Source organism: Somniosus microcephalus, chromosome 27 (genome assembly GCF_052327205.1).
Source record: "Somniosus microcephalus isolate GS21.2 chromosome 27, FLI_Smic_1.0, whole genome shotgun sequence".
Taxonomy (NCBI): domain Eukaryota; kingdom Metazoa; phylum Chordata; class Chondrichthyes; order Squaliformes; family Somniosidae; genus Somniosus; species Somniosus microcephalus.
In genome coordinates, this window is record NC_141013.1 from 776,927 (window position 1) to 793,739 (window position 16,813).

The following is a 16,813-nucleotide window of genomic DNA, read 5'->3' on the forward strand; positions in this document are numbered from 1 at the left end:
GAAACAGTAATTACAGTGTAACATGTTTACGTAGACACTTTCCATTATAAATGTAGCATTAGGAATTTAAAGTGAAAAGGTTAGCAGAAAGTGTGCCCACACAACAGATACTAATATATTATTATAGACACTAGTTGATCTCCCCTGGCATTGCACACAGGGAGGTGAGTGAAGTGCAGTCTTCGGATGAAACAGGGTTAGAAGTTGGAGTATAATTCAACCAGGATTGTTACGTTTTTATTAGCTAAGACTTTTTTACTTCCAAATCCATTTGAGGGATATTTTTGGTGAAGGAAGCGTTTTGTCTGCTGGAAACTCACATCAGGTCAGGCAGCATCTGTGGAGCGAGGAACAGTTAAAGTTTCAGAGCAATCACCTCTGAGCATTTACTGTCGAGTGTTTCCAGTGGTCTCTGTTTTTATTTCAGATTTCCAGCATCAGCAGTATTTCCCTTTGCTCTCTCTGGCTATATACTGGCCACAAATCTAAATACTACTGATTACTAGTTGAACCTGAGTTTGGGAGAGTGCGATAGAAAGGATTTCTGTCGGTATCTCCGGTAGCAGCGGGACAAAAACTAGCAGAAGACACTTTGCTCCCAAATCACCAGAAATTGTTTATTTTGTTCATGGAAATGTCACAGATTGTTCCCAAACCAGGATTGGCTGATTCCGCTGCTGAGCTGTGATTGGTTGATTCTAAAGCCAATCATTCAGTTGCCGAGCTGTGATTGGCTGACGGTGACTCCAGCTGTTGTGCCGCTGGGATCGGGCGCCGGAGGTGAGCTCCTGGTTTTGGGGCCCAATATGGGCGCTGCTTTCGCCCCGGGCCAGGCGCTGGGTTGTGGGGGTGAAGGTGACACCGGGTGCGGGGGGGAATCACAGCCGGCCCGGGCCCCAACTCCCAAACTCACTCCGGCCTGGGTCTAGGACTGGTCCGGGATTGGTCTAGGACTGGTCCGGGTCTGGGATTGACTGGTCCGGGATTGGTCTAGGACTGGTCCGGGTCTGGGATTGACTGGTCCGGGATTGGTCTAGGACTGGTCCGGGTCTGGGATTGACTGGTCCGGGATTGGTCTAGGACTGGTCCGGGTCTGGGATTGACTGGTCCGGGATTGGTCTAGGACTGGTCCGGGTCTGGGATTGACTGGTCCGGAATTGGTCTAGGACTGGTCCGGGTCTGGGATTGACTGGTCTGGGACTGGTCCTGGTCTGGGACTGGCACGGGTTCGGGTCTGGGTCTGGGTCTGGGACTGGCACGGGTTCGGGTCTGGGACTGGCACGGGTCCGGTCCGGACAATGTCTGCTGGCCATCCGCCGCTCTGGTCAGTGAGGAATGTCCGCCATGGGCTGAGCGATTCCCGGAGCCCTGCGGTTGTGATGCCGGGCCGTGTTGAGCGATCCCAGCACTTTGGACACTCTGTTCCTGCCCACGGCCTTTCTGAGTTCTGGCGCATTGAGCGTGCGATCCAGTTAACCTTTCCATCTGTTGTAGGTTCATCCGTGCTCTTTGTGAAGATGCTGGGTTAATCATTGCCAATGCCCCTGGGGCAGAGAGTGAGCAGCGGCAGGGACTGCAGAGAAGTTCAGCAAGAAGCGAGAGTCCAGCTCTGACCAGCCCTCCGTCTCCAGCTCCGACCCCGAGTGGTCACCATGGCCAGACGCTTCTGGGGAAGCTTGAAGTCTTTCTTTCGCCAAGACAACGTTGCCTCCATCGACCTGACGGATGACACCGTCACCCTAGACTTCCCCGATGACATGGGAGATGAAGATGACCTGCCTACATTCAGCAATGCCAATAAACTGCGAGTGGTCACCTCGGATGAGATTGATGAGGTTGCTCACATCCCCAGTGTGGGTTGTAACGGGAGCAGTGCTGACAACACGAACCAGGACAATAAGAGTCTGCAGAAACTGGGGGTCCAGGAAGACGCAGGGAGTAATGAGGAGAAATGCAATAGTTGTGTGAAGAGCTCAGAATTAGTCAGGCAAAGGATGGTGAAAAGAAAGTTATGGATCGCTGTGACACTCTACACCCTGTTCACTGTCGGGGAACTAGTAGGTAGGTCTGAAGCAGACTTTTAGTTAAAGTATTTGGACAATTTATGCCAACTTGAATTTTTGATGGGATATTTATCCCTGTTTTTTTCCTCTTTCAATCTTCTGAGGTGCCTCCTCCGTGGGATAAGGCGGCTTGGCTCAGCCTGAAGGGATTGATTGTGTACAATCTGTATCCTCCCATTTCAGGGTTTCAGTGTGCTGCACAATCACTGTGGCAGAACACTACCTTTACTGGAAATCAGCTTACCTTGATGTAGCTGCCTCTAATAAGGCAGTAATAGTCCCTAGATACTACAGGGAGAGAGCAGTGGGAGCCCAGCAGGAATGGAAGGGTTAGGGTAGGTTTTGGGGAGGACCTTTAAGCTGGGGAGCGAGGTTGTGAGACAAAAGGTTCTGGGGAGAGAATTCCGGTACAGAAGGTCGAGATGGGTGACAGGTTTGCTGCCGTTGATGGGAGAGTATGTCAAGGAAGCAAGAGTTAGAAGAGCAGAGTGCAGCTGGCACATTGGAGGCAGTTTTAGAATACAGCGAGGAGAGGGAGGGACTTCTGAAGAAGCATTTTGAATTCTTTATGACATGAGGACAGTGGGGAATGCAGAGCAGGAGGACAGGAAGGGCAATGGTTTGGTGAGCTGGAGTCTATGTAGGGGCGAGTACGGGAGGTTTCAGTAATGGTGAAGTACGGGCAGAGGCAGTTGGTGAAGCTCGGGTCAAGGTCCAATAGAGCGCTGAGGTTCACTGATGTTCTGCACTATTTGCTTCAGTCGAGTGAGCCGTGGGATGGGGAATGGAGCTGGGGGCTGGGGGGTGCAGTTTTGGCAGGAGGCAAATGGAACATCTTCCATGAATTGATTTATATCTGACATTGCTATTTTTTCCATAGAGTTATGTTTCATCATGTTATGGTGTTGAAATAAGATGTACAAAAGTCACTTTGAAATTTAAAAATTATTGGAACTATAATTATCAATTTTAATTTCATTAATTAAAAAATCAGTGTTGGTTTTTTCACTTTGGAATTTTACCATAAAATTATGAGCTGTATGTATAATTTAGTCAACCACAGATCATTTCTTGGTGAATCCACAGTAAAGGGATCACCATTGTAAGTCCTCTCTTGTTAAGGGTCTTAAAGTACATTCTCAATTACCATTTCCAACAGTACCCGATGCAAAACCTGAGAGTTTATATCATAAAAACACGATAACAGAAGGTGACTTCATGTCTGTAATCTAGAGCCACAATGAGTGGGGGAGGGGGGAGAGAGCTGTCAAAGGCAATTGCAGTATTTGTGGAGCGGGGAAGCCTAAGCCAAGCATCCCCCACCTGTTGATTCCCCTGTAGTCTAACTGTGGAGTTGGGATACAGGTTACAGATTGCTCGAGCTTCCTGTCTATAGTTGGTTTTATCTGCAGCCCTGGATTGGTACATAGTCTGTATTCACTTTGTAAATGATTGTTGCTTTGATGTACTGTACAGGAGGATGTCTGTCCAACAGCCTGGCGGTTATGACTGACGCCGTTCACATGCTGGCTGATGTCCTTGGGATTGCTGCCTCCTTGGTCGCACTGTACCTTTCTGGGAAGCCTCCAAGCAGCAGGTTCACCTTTGGTTGGCATCGGTTTGGTAGGTGACCGCAGTTTGCCTGTTGATTGTGGGGATATCGCTTTACTTGTGTTCACTTGCTTAGGGTTTTTTTTTTTAAAGGTTTCAGTCTATAATAAGCTTTTGGTGGGGTAGATGGGTGACAACATTCTGTTTTTTTTTTGAAGGGTCAAAAAGTGTATTTCCTCTATTAGTTTCATGGCCACTGGGCACCATGACATCTAATCGAGCAACAGCATCAGCATTACTGCAGCACTCCTCACGTACAGAAAGATATCTCACGGCATTGACACGGCACAGGAGAAAAATGGACACTGATCTGAAAGGCCAATCAAAGAGAGAGATTTCAGGAGGTTTTTCAAAGCCAGGAGGAGGGGGAATTAAAGGGCAGGAGTGAGTGAAAGAGCATCTGCCAATCGTGGAGTAGAAGGAGTAATGAGTGAGTGAGTGTCTGAGGAGTGATGGGTGTGTGCTGGGTGCACTGGCCAGTGATTGACAGCAGGTATTTTGGTTTCTTTAAACCAAATTGAAATATTTTGTATTGATTTCTAAAAATATTTCCAAGTGAGAAACATGGGACACAACAAAATAGAATTATGGGGAGACCTTGAAGGAGAGGAGCAGTATGTTGAAGGCTTTAAATATTTTTTTACTAATCGAACGCGTTCTACCACATTGTGAGCTCAATAAATGACCAGCGGCGGTTTGGAATTCCCCACAAGAAGGGGGAGCAGAGGGGGAACACGCTAGATACCACACAATCCCTGTCCCTTCTCCCCATAAGTTTCAAACGCAATGTAAATGAGTGAAATTTGCAGATGATCTGAAACTATGAGTGGCAGTGAAATCGAAGAGGCAGCTCCGAAATTACAGAATGAGTTGGACAAAATATGTAAGGGAGCAGCTCTACGGCTGATGGAACTTAATGCAGACAAGTTTTGTTATCATTCACGGGATGTGGGCGTCGCTGGCAAGGCCGGCATTTATTGCCCATCCCTAATTGCCCTTGAACCGCTGCAGTCCGTGTGGTGAAGGTGCTCCCACTGTGCTGTTAGGGAGGGAGTTCCAGGATTTTGACCCAGCGAGGTATTGCACAAAGAGAGGAGAGATAAATGAAAGGAATGGTCTTGAAATGGCTGAGGAAGATCGTGACTGAGACCGAGGAGTCTTGGTATGCTCAATGCTAAAACTATCCAAACTATGTAGAGCAGCAATCAGCAACACCACAGGAATGTTGAACTACCTTTGGGATCTGGAACGCTCTACCTGGAAAAGGTGGTGGAAGCTGATTCCATAAATAATTTTAAAAGGGAGTTGGACAAGTCCTTGAGGATGAGGAAGTTACAGGGTTGTGGATAAAAGTGGCAAAGAGCCAGCACAAGCACAGCGGGCCGAATGGCCTCCTTCTGTGCTGTCCGTTTCTATGAATCTGATACCCAGAGCTAAAACAGTAGAATACAAGTCGGGGGCCGTTGTGATCAAACTGGACAGGGCTCTGGTCAGACTGCACCTTGAATATCTTATCGTATTCAAGCTCTGCAGGCAGTGCAAACAGCCACGAGGGTCAGGACCTGAGTTATGGGGCAGGACTGAAGTGACTCGGGCTCTTTAACCTGGAAAGGAGGCGTCTGAGAGGTGATCCAAAGAAAAATCCAGAATATTACTTTAAATTAAAGTGCAAAAGTAGGACAAGGGGACACCAAGACCACCGACTTCCACCTGCGTAACATCGCCCGTCTCCACCTCTGCCTCAGCCCACCTGTTGCTGAAACTCACATCCATGCCTTTGTCACCCATCACCCCTTAAATTTAAGATTCTCATCCTTGGGTTCAAATCCCTCCAGGGCCTCGCCCCTTCCAATCTCTGTAACCTCCTCCAGCCCCACAACCCTCCGAGATCTCTGCACTCCTCCAATTCTGGCCTCTTGTGCTTCCCCAATTTCAGTCGCTCCACCATTGGCGGCCGTGCCTTCAGCTGCCTGGGCCCTGAGCTCGGGAATTCCCTCCCTAAACCTCTCCACCTCTCTCTCCTTTTAGACACTCCTTAAAACCGACCTCTTTGAACAACTTTTGGTCACCTGTCCTACTGTCTCCTTATGTGGCTCGGTGTCAAATTTTGTGTCTGATTAAGCTCCTGTGAAGCACCTTGGGACATTTTACTCCGTTAAAGGCGCTATATAAATGCAAGTTGTTGTAATTGTTGACACAGATTCCAACTGATAAAAGTATATTTAGAACTCCTCAGGAAGTCCTTTCAGTGAGAGATCAACACATGGAATGGACTCGCAGACAGGGCAGTGCAGGTAAACCCTGGAATCATTTCAGACAATATTAGATGCTGCAATGGGGAGGTTAGAGTGTCTTTCTGGCCGCAGAGTTAGGATGAACTGAAACGCTTCCCTCATTCATAACAATCTCCTGACTAGTACATGATTTTGTGTATTTGGGCCTTGAGGTATTTGAATGGAGATGTCGCAGGCCTGAGTGTGTGTCCCGTGTCCCAGGCCCCGAGTGAGTTTGATTATGGGGATGATAAGCAAAGTCATGCTTCTAAAATGTACCCAAACTCTCTCGGCTTCATTCAGTACAACCATAAATGGAACTCTGAATGAGTCTTTAGTCTAAAATCCTGTATCTTCAAGGATTACTTTAATGTAAAGGGCTGAGTTATTTTGGTAAATAGTTAGCTCTTTCAAAGAGCCGGCACAGGGATGATGGGCCAAATGGCCTCCTGCGCTGTATCATTCTATGATTCTATGACTATTTATTTAATTAAATCATGCACTAACTAGCTCCTGGATTTGTAGCTGGGTTTTACTGTCGTGGAATTCGTGTGTCAGTAACCCAGCTGAAAATCACTACTTTACTTTGGAAAAACATTCCATAATTAGTTGAGTCAGCAGAGGATCGCTGTCTGAACTTTGTGTCATGTGCCTGGTGGTAAAACAATAACCACTGTCGGATTAGTCTGCATACGGAAGCACAGCAGTTATAGCTGGAGCATGTTTTAACCCTGCATGCTGCCCTGTGTACATTACTCGACACCGCTTAATCCTGCAAGGAGTGACCTTGGGCTTTCACCAAATACAATTGTGACTTTTGTTGGGATGTTTTGGCCAAATCTTTGGGGGAGGGCTGGGGAGGAGGCTCAATTCCATGGATAAAGATTTAAGAACACAGGTTAAAACTGCTGGTTGTGAAAGGCGCAAAAACTTGGCGAAAGTAAATTGGTGATATTGTGTATTTTTAGACTGCAGTATCATCTTGGCGATGTGATTTCATCAGATTTTCACAGTCCGGGGCTGGAACACATCCATTCAAATTCTCCAGGGCCTCATGCATCCTCCACTCCCTTCGCTGCACCAATAGTGGACGTGCCTTTGGCCATTTAGACTCTAAGCTCTGGAATTCCCACTCTGAACCTCTCCACCTCTCGATCCTCCATTTAAAGCCCTCCTTAAAACCACTTCTTTGACCAAGCTTTTAGTCCCCCCTCCTAATATCTTCTTCTTTGGCTTGGCATTGATTTTTATCTGATTTACGCTTCTGTGAAATGCCTTGGGACATTTTTCTATGTTAACTGCGCTATATAAATGCAAGCCATTTTGTTTGAAATTGGTGGAGCTAGTGATTGTATGGCATGTGCCCTTGCTATGGTTATTAGATTGGTGGCAGTGCGCTCTCACAATTTGAGTTGAGCTGTGTTTCTCACCATGTCACTTGAGGAGATGGCAGTATCTGATGTCCACTCAGCAAAGGCTCAAACCTGTGCTCATCAGTTGCTTAATGACCAACCAGTGACCATCTTCCTTGGGGGTGGGGGTGGGAATGAGATGGGAATGGGATGGGAGCAGGTAGCACAGTCTCTTTGGAATAAAGGTGGTTCCAAGCTGACCTTCTGGCAGAAGGTTGGAATTGACTGCCAGTTGATGATTAACCCGTCAGTCTCGCTCATTAATTGGACCTAAGGATCGACCTGTGAACCTTCCACTCGGCTCCGGGTAACGCTACAAGCCAATGCCCCAACAGGTAGGGTGGTGCTGGCTGGCTGGGTAATGTTGAAAGCTTGCTCGAGCTTTGTGCTGGTCGACCCTGATTTTAGCTGTTGGTGATCATCAGTAAGTCTGCAGATATTTAGGGTGGGGACGAGAATCACTAAAGCTCTTGCCAACCTGCGCCTAAGAACTCTGGGCTTGAATGGGACATGTCCCTATGCCTACAGGGAGATGATGTGCTCCCTACGTTGAGCAAACAAACTACGCGTGGATTTCTTACTACTTGTTTTGGAGGTGGTTAAGCACAGCGATGGTCATTGGAGACCTGGCTGACCAAAAAATATCAGTTGACCAAACCATGGACAGGGCATGTTTTGTACACTCGCGAACCCTTCCCTTACTATGGAGCATCCTGAGGGACAAGGCTAAAAGATAAAACTTCCAACAAGAGAAGATCTGAAAAATGCCTTCCTCATTCCCAAAGAGAGCACATTAAAGCCTCCAGCTTGCAGGTGACATGTGGTGTCCTGGCTGCTCCACACTCAGTGACGGGTTCACCACCCGTAACTTTCAAATAACAACAAAAACCTTCTGAAAATCCAACTCTGATTGATCCCTGTGGGAACCTTCACTTAGTTTCTCAGAGCCTCAGTAGATGTGTGTGCTGGGAAACGCATGCTGATTATTTCTTGTAGCCTCTCTGTTCTATTGATAACCATTGGTCTGGGAGCTGTTGCTTGTTTAAATGTTTATAATACAATATCTTGCGTGTTGCCTATGTGTATAGAATAGGTCGTGGGCAGCAGAGTAATTGGACAAATGTACCGAATTATGTGACAGTCACATCCTATTTGTGAGCTTCACTCATTAGTTCAGTTCCCTCCAGTTGTAGTGATATTGTTTTGTTTGACGTGACCCCTCTGGTCTTCGAATCTGTCCTAGTGTTGACATGTTGTGATTTGAGTGCGCTGTTTGTATGATTGTGCGATGTTGATGTGGTCCATTTACTTCCTCTGTTGCTCCAGAGGCCCTGGCTGCAGTGCTCAGTGTGATGCTGATCTATGCAGTGACTATCGGGCTTGTCTACGAAGCTGTTCAGAGGACCATACACCAGGACTTTGAGATCCAAGCCGATGTGATGATCATCATCGCAGCAATTGGAGTTGCCATTAACCTCATGTAAGTCTTGTGTTTGCTTTAAATAACCACGTTATCTTTCTAATGTTGTGGGAGGTGATGAGCTGATGTTAATCCACGCTCCACAATATACTTGCTCCAGATTCCTGGGCAGGTTTTTTTGGTTTTTTAAAAATTAATCCTGGATGAATGGTGTATAACCTCCCAATGCTCATTGGCCTGCCATGCGAGTAGTTTCTGTTTTGATAGTGTGGGGGTCATGAGCAGCTCTGTCTCTGAACAATGACCCAGTACTGTAAGGACTGCAAATGCTTCTCAAGCAAACCGCTTGGGACTTAATTCCAGATCTAGCCTAAAACACTACCTTGCAGAAAATTCACCACAATTGGATAGTTTGATTCCATCCAGTGAAACCGAGATGAAATCATGTCGTCTAACAGGTTTGGTTTGAATCGGATTGAGGTTTCTGCTGCAGGTTGAGATGGGCAGTATTCAAAATGTTTTTTTAACCAGTTACCAGGCAGAACACTCCAAGGAATGTTTTAAAATTCAGACAATCGTTCAGTGACGATTGGTTTTAGCTGTAGTTGGGGATTTTTATACTGAGATGCACCCGGCATAATTCAGCCCATTTCCTGGCCTGCTGCTTTCTGCTGCCTTACCTGTGGAGTTCAGCCAGTCCATGGTATCCGGGTTAAAGGCGACCACCCAGAGTTGCTAGAATGAATAAACCAGGATTCATACTGACCTTTGAGTTGGTAGCACTGATGTCCTTGGGTCAGGAGGTTGAGAGTTTAAGCCCCACTCACTGATACCCCAGTGCAGGACATGGGAGTACGATATTGTTGCTATCACGGAGACATGGTTGAGGGAGGGGCAAGACTGGCAGCTCAATATTCCGGCGTATAGAATCTTCAGGTGAGACAGAGGGGGGGGTAAAAGAGGAGGGGGTGTCGCAATATTAATTAAGGAGTCAATTACTGCTGTAAGGAGGGATGGTATATTAACAGGTTCCTCTAATGAGGCCATATGGGTTGAACTTAAAAATAAAAAGGGGGCAAGCACTTTGCTGGGAGTGTACTATAGTCCCCCAAACAGTCAGGGGGAGATAGAGGAACAGATATGTAGGCAAATCTCAGAGAAGTGTGCATATAATAGGGTAATAATAGTGGGGGATTTCAACTTCCCCAATATTAACTGGGATAGTCAGAGTGTGAAAGGCTTAGAGGGTGCAGAATTCTTAAAGTGCATCCAGGAGAGCTTTTTGAGCCAGCATGTAGGAAGTCCTACAAGAGAGGGGGCGGTACTGGACCTATTTCTAGGGAATGTGGCCGGGCAAGTGGTAGATGTGTTAGTAGGTGAGCACTTTGGTGACAGTGACCATAATTTGGTGAGATTTAAGGTAGTCGTGGAAAAGGACAAGGATGGACCGGAAATAAAGGTTCTAAATTGGGGGAAGGCCGATTTTAATATGATAAGGCAGGATCTGGCCAATGTGGACTGGGATCAGCTACTTGAAGGAAAATCCACTTCAGAGCAATGGGAGTCTTTCAGAAAGGAAATTGAGAGAGTACAATGGCAACATGTTCCCGTAAAGGTCAAGGGTGGGACGAACAAGCCCAGGGAACCTTGGATGTCAAGGGATATACGAGAATCGATTAGGAAAAAAAGGGGGGCTTCTGGCAGATACAAAGGACTAAAGACAGAGGAAGCCCTAGAGGAGTATAAAAAGTGCAGGGGGATACTTAAAAAAGAAATTAGGAGAGCGAGGAGGGGCCGTGAAATAACACTGGCGAGCAAAATAAAGGAAAATCCTAAGGTGTTTTATAAGTATATTAAGGGCAAGAGGATAACTAGGGAAAGAGTAGGGCCCATTAGGGACCAAAGTGACAATCTGTGTGTAGAGCCAGAAGATGTAGGTGGGGTTTTAAATGAATTTTTTTCATCTGTGTTCACTATGGAGAAGGACGATGCAGACATAGAAATCGGGCAGGGGAACTGTGATATACTTGAACATATTAGCATCGAGAGGGAGGAGGTACTAGCGGTTTTAGCAGGCTTTAAAGTGGATAAATCCCCAGGCCCGGATGAGATGTATCCCAGGCTACTATGTGAGGCAAAGGAGGAGATTGCAGGGGCTCTGACACAAATTTTCAGAACCTCTCTGGCCACAGGGGATGTGCCAGAGGACTGGAGAACAGCTAACATAGTACCATTATTCAAGAAGGGTAGTAGGGATAAACCAGGGAATTACAGGCCAGTGAGCCTAACATCAGTGGTAGGGAAATTATTGGAAAAAATTCTGAGGGACAGAGTTAGTCTCCACTTGGAGAGGCAAGGATTAATTAGGGATAGCCAGCATGGCTTTGTCAAGGGAAGATCATGTCTGACCAATTTGATTGAATTTTTCAAGGGGGTGACTAGGTGTGTGGATGAGGGTAGTGCAGTGGATGTGGTTTACATGGATTTCAGTAAGGCTTTTGATAAAGTCCCGCATAGGAGACTGGTCAGGAAGGTAAGAGCCCATGGGATCCAGGGTGCCTTGGCACATTGGATCCAAAACTGGCTTAGTGGCAGAAGGTGATGGTGGAAGGTTGTTTTTGTGACTGGAAGCCTGTGTCCAGTGGGGTACCGCAGGGATCGGTGCTGGGTCCCTTGCTGTTTGTGGTCTACATTAATGATTTGGATGTGAATGTAAAAGGTATGATCAGTAAGTTCACAGATGACGCGAAAATTGGTGGGGTGGTAAATAGCGAGGAGGGAAGCCTCAGTCTGCAGGACGATATAGATGGGTTGGTCAGATGGGCAGAACAGTGGCAAATGGAATTTAACCCTGAAAAGTGTGAGGTGATGCATTTTGGACGGACTAACAAGGCAAGGGAATACACAATGAATGGTAAGACCCTAGGAAAGACAGAGGATCAGAGGGACCTTGGTGTGCATGTACATAGATCCCTGAAGGCAGCGGAACAGGTGGATAAGGTGGTTAAAAAGGCATATGGGATACTTGCCTTCATTAGCCGAGGCATAGAATATAAGAGCAGGGAGGTTATGATGGAGCTGTACAAAACGCTGGTAAGGCCACAGCTGGAATACTGTGTGCAGTTCTGGTCGCCACACTACAGGAAGGATGTGATCGCGTTGGAGAGGGTGCAGAGGAGGTTCACCAGGATGTTACCTGGGCTGGAGCGCTTCAGCTATGAAGAAAGACTGGACAGGCTGGGGTTGTTTTCCTTAGAGCAGAGAAGGCTGAGGGGGGACCTGATTGAGGTGTACAAAATTATGAGGGGTATAGATAGGGTAGATAGAAAGGAACTTTTCCCCTTAGAGGGGTCAATAACAAGGGGGCATAGTTTCAAGGTAAGGGGCAGGAGGTTTAGAGGGGATTTGAGGAAAAACTTTTTCACCCAGAGGGTGGTTGGAATCTGGAACTCACTGCCTGAAAGGGTGGTAGAGGCAGGAACCCTCAACATTCAAGAAGCATTTGGATGAGCACTTGAAATGCCATTGCATACAAGGCTACGGACCAAATGCTGGAAAATGGGATTAGATTAGACAGGGCTTGATGGCCGGCATGGACGCGATGGGCCGAAGGGCCTCTTTCTGTGCTGTATGACTCTATGACTGAAGGAGTCAACATTCCATTCTTGAAACGAGATTTTAAACCGAGTTCTCTTGCTGAGATGGATATTGGAGAAGATTGGGCAGCTCCACAGCGAGACTTCCTGATGTGTCATAGAGTTTTACAGCACAGAAAGAGGCCCTTCGGCCCATCGTGTCCGCGCCGCCCATCCACCCCTGTCCTGTCTAATCCCATTTTCCAGCATTTGGTCCATAGCCTTGTATGCAATGGCATTTCAAGTGCTCATCCAAATGCTTCTTGAATGTTGTGAGGGTTCCTGCCTCTACCACCCTTTCAGGCAGTGAGTTCCAGATTCCAACCACCCTCTGGGTGAAAAAGTTCCTCCTCAAATCCCCTCTAAATCTCCTGCCCCTTACCCTGAATCTATGCCCCCTTGTTATTGACCCCCCTACTAAGGGGAAAAGTTCCTCTTTATCTACCCTATCTATGCCCCTCATCATTTTGTACACCTCAATCAGGTCCCCCCTCAGCCTTCTTTGCTCTAAGGAAAACAACCCCAGCCTGTTTAGTCTTTCTTCATAGCTGAGGCGCTCCATCCCAGGTAACATCCTGGTGAATCTTCTCTGCACCCTCTCCAAAGCAATCACATCCTTCCTATGTGCATCTGCAACATCACCCGCTCCCTGTAATTGTGCGTTCTGTAATATTTAAGTTCCTGTGGCAGGTTCCTGGGGCTGTTCAGAGTAAGAATGGAGTTTGTGCCCAACCACTGTCTGTGCGGTGGAAGTACAAATGTTCCACTATTTATATTTGTGTGTTTTTTAATTTAAATTTAACAGAATGGGATTTTTGCTGAGCCACTCCAGTCACTCGCATTCCCATTTGCATTCTCACTGCCCGTCAGAAAATGCTGCAAGAGGAGGTGTGAGGAACACTCCCAAACACAGTCATAACCCCGGGAGTCTCGCTGTCCGAGCCGCTTTCATCCATGCTCTGGGGGACTTGGTGCAGAGTGTTGGCGTCCTGGTCGCTGCTTATATCATCCGCTTTAAAGTACGTATGTATGGCCTTCTGTCACTGGGCACATGTTGCATTTAATCCAAAACTTTTGTTGCAAAAATGCATATTCCTGTCAACTGTATGGGTCCAGAGTGAAATGAGACATTCAGTCCAATCTCTGATGTGAATGGGTGAACAGCAGAAAATTATTCTTACTTTGGCATAACTTGGCACTGATTTCACAGCGAGGTGACAACAATGCCTGCTTTGGGAGATGAAAATGGGCTTTTCTGAAGTTTGGGTTGGAACAGAGTAATGGGGGCTTTACTCCACATCTGGCGTACTAACTGTGTCTGGGCATGCTCAGCACTGACACTTGGTGTAAATACAAAGATGTTACAGCATGGAAACAGACCATTCGGCCCATCCAGCCTGTGATGGCCTTTACCCTCCCCGTGAGCAAATAGTCCCAATCACATTTACCCGCCCTGTTCCCATATCCCTTTTCATTCATCCTCCTCTCCAATCTAATCTTGAATTTTCACACAGTTTCTGTCTCAGCCACTAACCCTGGGAGTGAATCAACAGCCTCACAACTCGGTGTGTGAGGGAGTCTCTCCTACCCTCTGTTCTAAACCTCTGACATTGAACCTTGTATCTCTGGCCCCTCGTTCTCGACCCTCGACCACTGGAAACAGTCTGCTTCTATCTACCCTGTCCCACCATTAAAGAATTTTAAACACTTCATCGTGTTGTTCTAATGAAAAAAGCCCCAATTTTTAAAAAGCCTTTCTTCCTATTTGTAGTTCCTCGTACCAGACAGTATCCCAGTGAATCTGTGCTGTTCCCTGTCCTTCCTATAGTGTGGAGCCCAATACTGCACACAGTCTCTAACTGAAGTCTTATTAGGGTTTTATATCATTACCTCTTCGCTTTTATATTCTATACCTCGTGATAAAACCTAGAATTCTGTGAGCTTTGTTTCACAGCCCCATCACCCTGAGATGCTGCCTTTAATGTCCTGTGGAACTGACTCCCAAATCCTGCTGCTCCCCCAGCCCCGAGCACACTCTCATTCTCAGGATCATTACTACTGCTGTTATAGACCAAAATGCATCACCTCACTTAGCGACACTGCATTCCATCGGCCACTTTTAGCCCATTCCCCATCTTCTCAATATCCCATTGTAGCTTCCTTTGGTCTTCTAAAGAATTAACCCTCCCTCCTATTTTAGTCTTATCTTCAAATTCGGACACCACTCCCTCTAGCCCGATATCCAGATTATTGATAGACACAGGGACCAGGAGTGGCCCCAGAACTGAACCCTGTGGGACAGCACGACCCACTGCCAAACCCCGAGAAACTGCTCTCAACTCTGACTCTCTGATATTTTCCTTCTGACCAATATTTAATCCAGTTTGCTATCCTCCCCCTAATTCCATACCCTTTAATCCTCCCCAGTAGTCTCCAATGTGGCACCTTGTCAAAGGCTTTCCTGAAGTCCATCCAGCCCATCCAATGCATTTCCCCTTCGATCAGGTCTGTTAATACCTCGAGTAATTCTGAGGCTTGCCGATCACAATCGTCCCTTGCAAAGTCCGTGCTGCTTTCTATAACAGTGTTCTCTTTGTCTAGATAGTCATTTCATCCTTAATTAAAGAATCTAAAAAAAATTCCTACCAGAAATGTTCAGCAAACTGTCATGTAATTATTAGAATAGCACTGGCTCCCTGTGCTGCCATTTTTAGATTTAATTTAGTTTGTTCTTTGTTAAAGTTTGTCTAACTTACATTGGCTATCAGCTAGTCTACTGAGCCCCTCCTCCCCCTCCGCTTCTCCTCCCCCTCCTCCCTCTGCCCCCTCCTCCCCCTCTGCCCCTCCTCCCCCTCCGCTTCTCCTCCCCTCCTCCCCCTCTGCCCCTCCTCCCCCTCCGCTTCTCCTCCCCTCCTCCCCCCTCTGCCCCTCCTCCCCCTCCGCTTCTCCTCCCCCTCCTCCCCCTCTGCCCCTCCTCCCCCTCTGCCCCTCCCCCACCCCTCTCTTCCCCTCCGACCCTCTTCCCCGCTCTCTCCCCCCCCCCCCCCCCCCCCACAACCCTCCTCTGCCTCCCCCCTTCTTCCCCAGTTGGTGGGGGTCGCTCGGGGTCGGAGGGCAGTGGTGGGATGTCGGTTGGGGTTTGGAGAGGGAGAGAGACCCCACATTTGCAGTTGGACGGTGGGTTAGTAAAACTTGCTGCCAGATATTGTCCGATTGCTGCTCATTCATCACTTTGCTGTTTGTGGAACCTTGTGTGCAAAATAGCTGCCATGTTCACCTACGCAACAACAGCTCATAGCAACAGTGACCAGGCTGCAACGCAATTCATTGCTTTGGGATGTTTGAGCGATGCCAGAAGGAAGTATCTAAATGCAAATTCTTTCTGTACGGATGATGCGGTTTTATTCACCCACAACACAAGAATCCAGAGGAACAAGCTGATCGACAGCCAGATAACTGGCTCACTGTCTAGCCACTGGCAAAATGCAGTGTGTGTGTGTCGGGGGGTGTGTGTGTGTCGGGGGGTGTGTGTGTGTCGGGGGGTGTGTGTGTGTCGGGGGGTGTGTGTGTGTCGGGGGGTGTGTGTGTGTCGGGGGGTGTGTGTGTGTCGGGGGGTGTGTGTGTGTCGGGGGGTGTGTGTGTGTCGGGGGGTGTGTGTGTGTCGGGGGGTGTGTGTGTGTCGGGGGGTGTGTGTGTGTCGGGGGGTGTGTGTGTGTCGGGGGGGTGTGTGTGTGTCGGGGGGTGTGTGTGTGTCGGGGTGTGTGTGTGTGTCGGGGGGTGTGTGTGTGTCGGGGGGTGTGTGTGTGTCGGGGGGTGTGTGTGTGTCGGGGGGGGTGTGTGTGTGTCGGGGGGTGTGTGTGTGTGTCGGGGGGTGTGTGTGTGTGTCGGGGGGTGTGTGTGTGTGTCGGGGGTGTGTGTGTGTCGGGGGTGTGTGTGTGTCGGGGGTGTGTGTGTGTCGGGGGTGTGTGTGTGTCGGGGGTGTGTGTGTGTCGGGGGGTGTGTGTGTGTCGGGGGTGTGTGTGTGTCGGGGTGTGTGTGTGTGTCGGGGTGTGTGTGTGTGTCGGGGTGTGTGCGTGTGTCGGGGGTGTGCGTGTGTCGGGGGGTGTGCGTGTGTCGGGGGGTGTGCGTGTGTCGGGGGGTGTGCGTGTGTCGGGGTGTGAGCGTGTGTCGGGGTGTGAGCGTGTGTCGGGGTGTGTGCGTGTGTCGGGGGGTGTGCGTGTGTCGGGGTGTGTGCGTGTGTCGGGGTGTGTGCGTGTGTCGGGGGGTGTGCGTGTGTCGGGGGGTGTGCGTGTGTCGGGGGGTGTGCGTGTGTCGGGGGGTGTGCGTGTGTCGGGGTGTGTGCGTGTGTCGGGGTGTGTGCGTGTGTCGGGGGGTGTGCGTGTGTCGGGGGGTGTGCGTG

At 48.3% G+C, this 16,813-nt stretch overlaps 1 protein-coding gene across 1 annotated transcript; it reads left to right on the forward strand.

Annotated features, from left to right (window-relative positions):
* The first annotated feature begins 706 nt into the window (after positions 1–706).
* LOC147099844 (putative proton-coupled zinc antiporter SLC30A4) lies at positions 707–15,165 on the forward strand. The gene is made up of 5 exons (XM_085968277.1): positions 707–780; positions 1,495–2,061; positions 3,540–3,686; positions 8,686–8,839; positions 13,220–15,165. The coding sequence occupies exons 2-5, from the start codon at positions 1,653–1,655 to the stop codon at positions 13,476–13,478; spliced, it is 969 nt and encodes a 322-aa protein (XP_085824403.1). The 5' UTR covers positions 707–780; positions 1,495–1,652; the 3' UTR covers positions 13,479–15,165.
* Positions 15,166–16,813: the final 1,648 nt, after the last annotated feature.

Coding starts and splice junctions, on each gene's coding strand:
- LOC147099844 (XM_085968277.1), top strand. CDS start 1,653: ATGGCCAGACGCTTCTGGGGAAGCTTGAAGTCTTTCTTTCGCCAAGAC. Junction 2,062..3,539: donor CACTGTCGGGGAACTAGTAG/GTAGGTCTGAAG, acceptor TGTACTGTACAG/GAGGATGTCTGTCCAACAGC. Junction 3,687..8,685: donor CTTTGGTTGGCATCGGTTTG/GTAGGTGACCGC, acceptor CTGTTGCTCCAG/AGGCCCTGGCTGCAGTGCTC.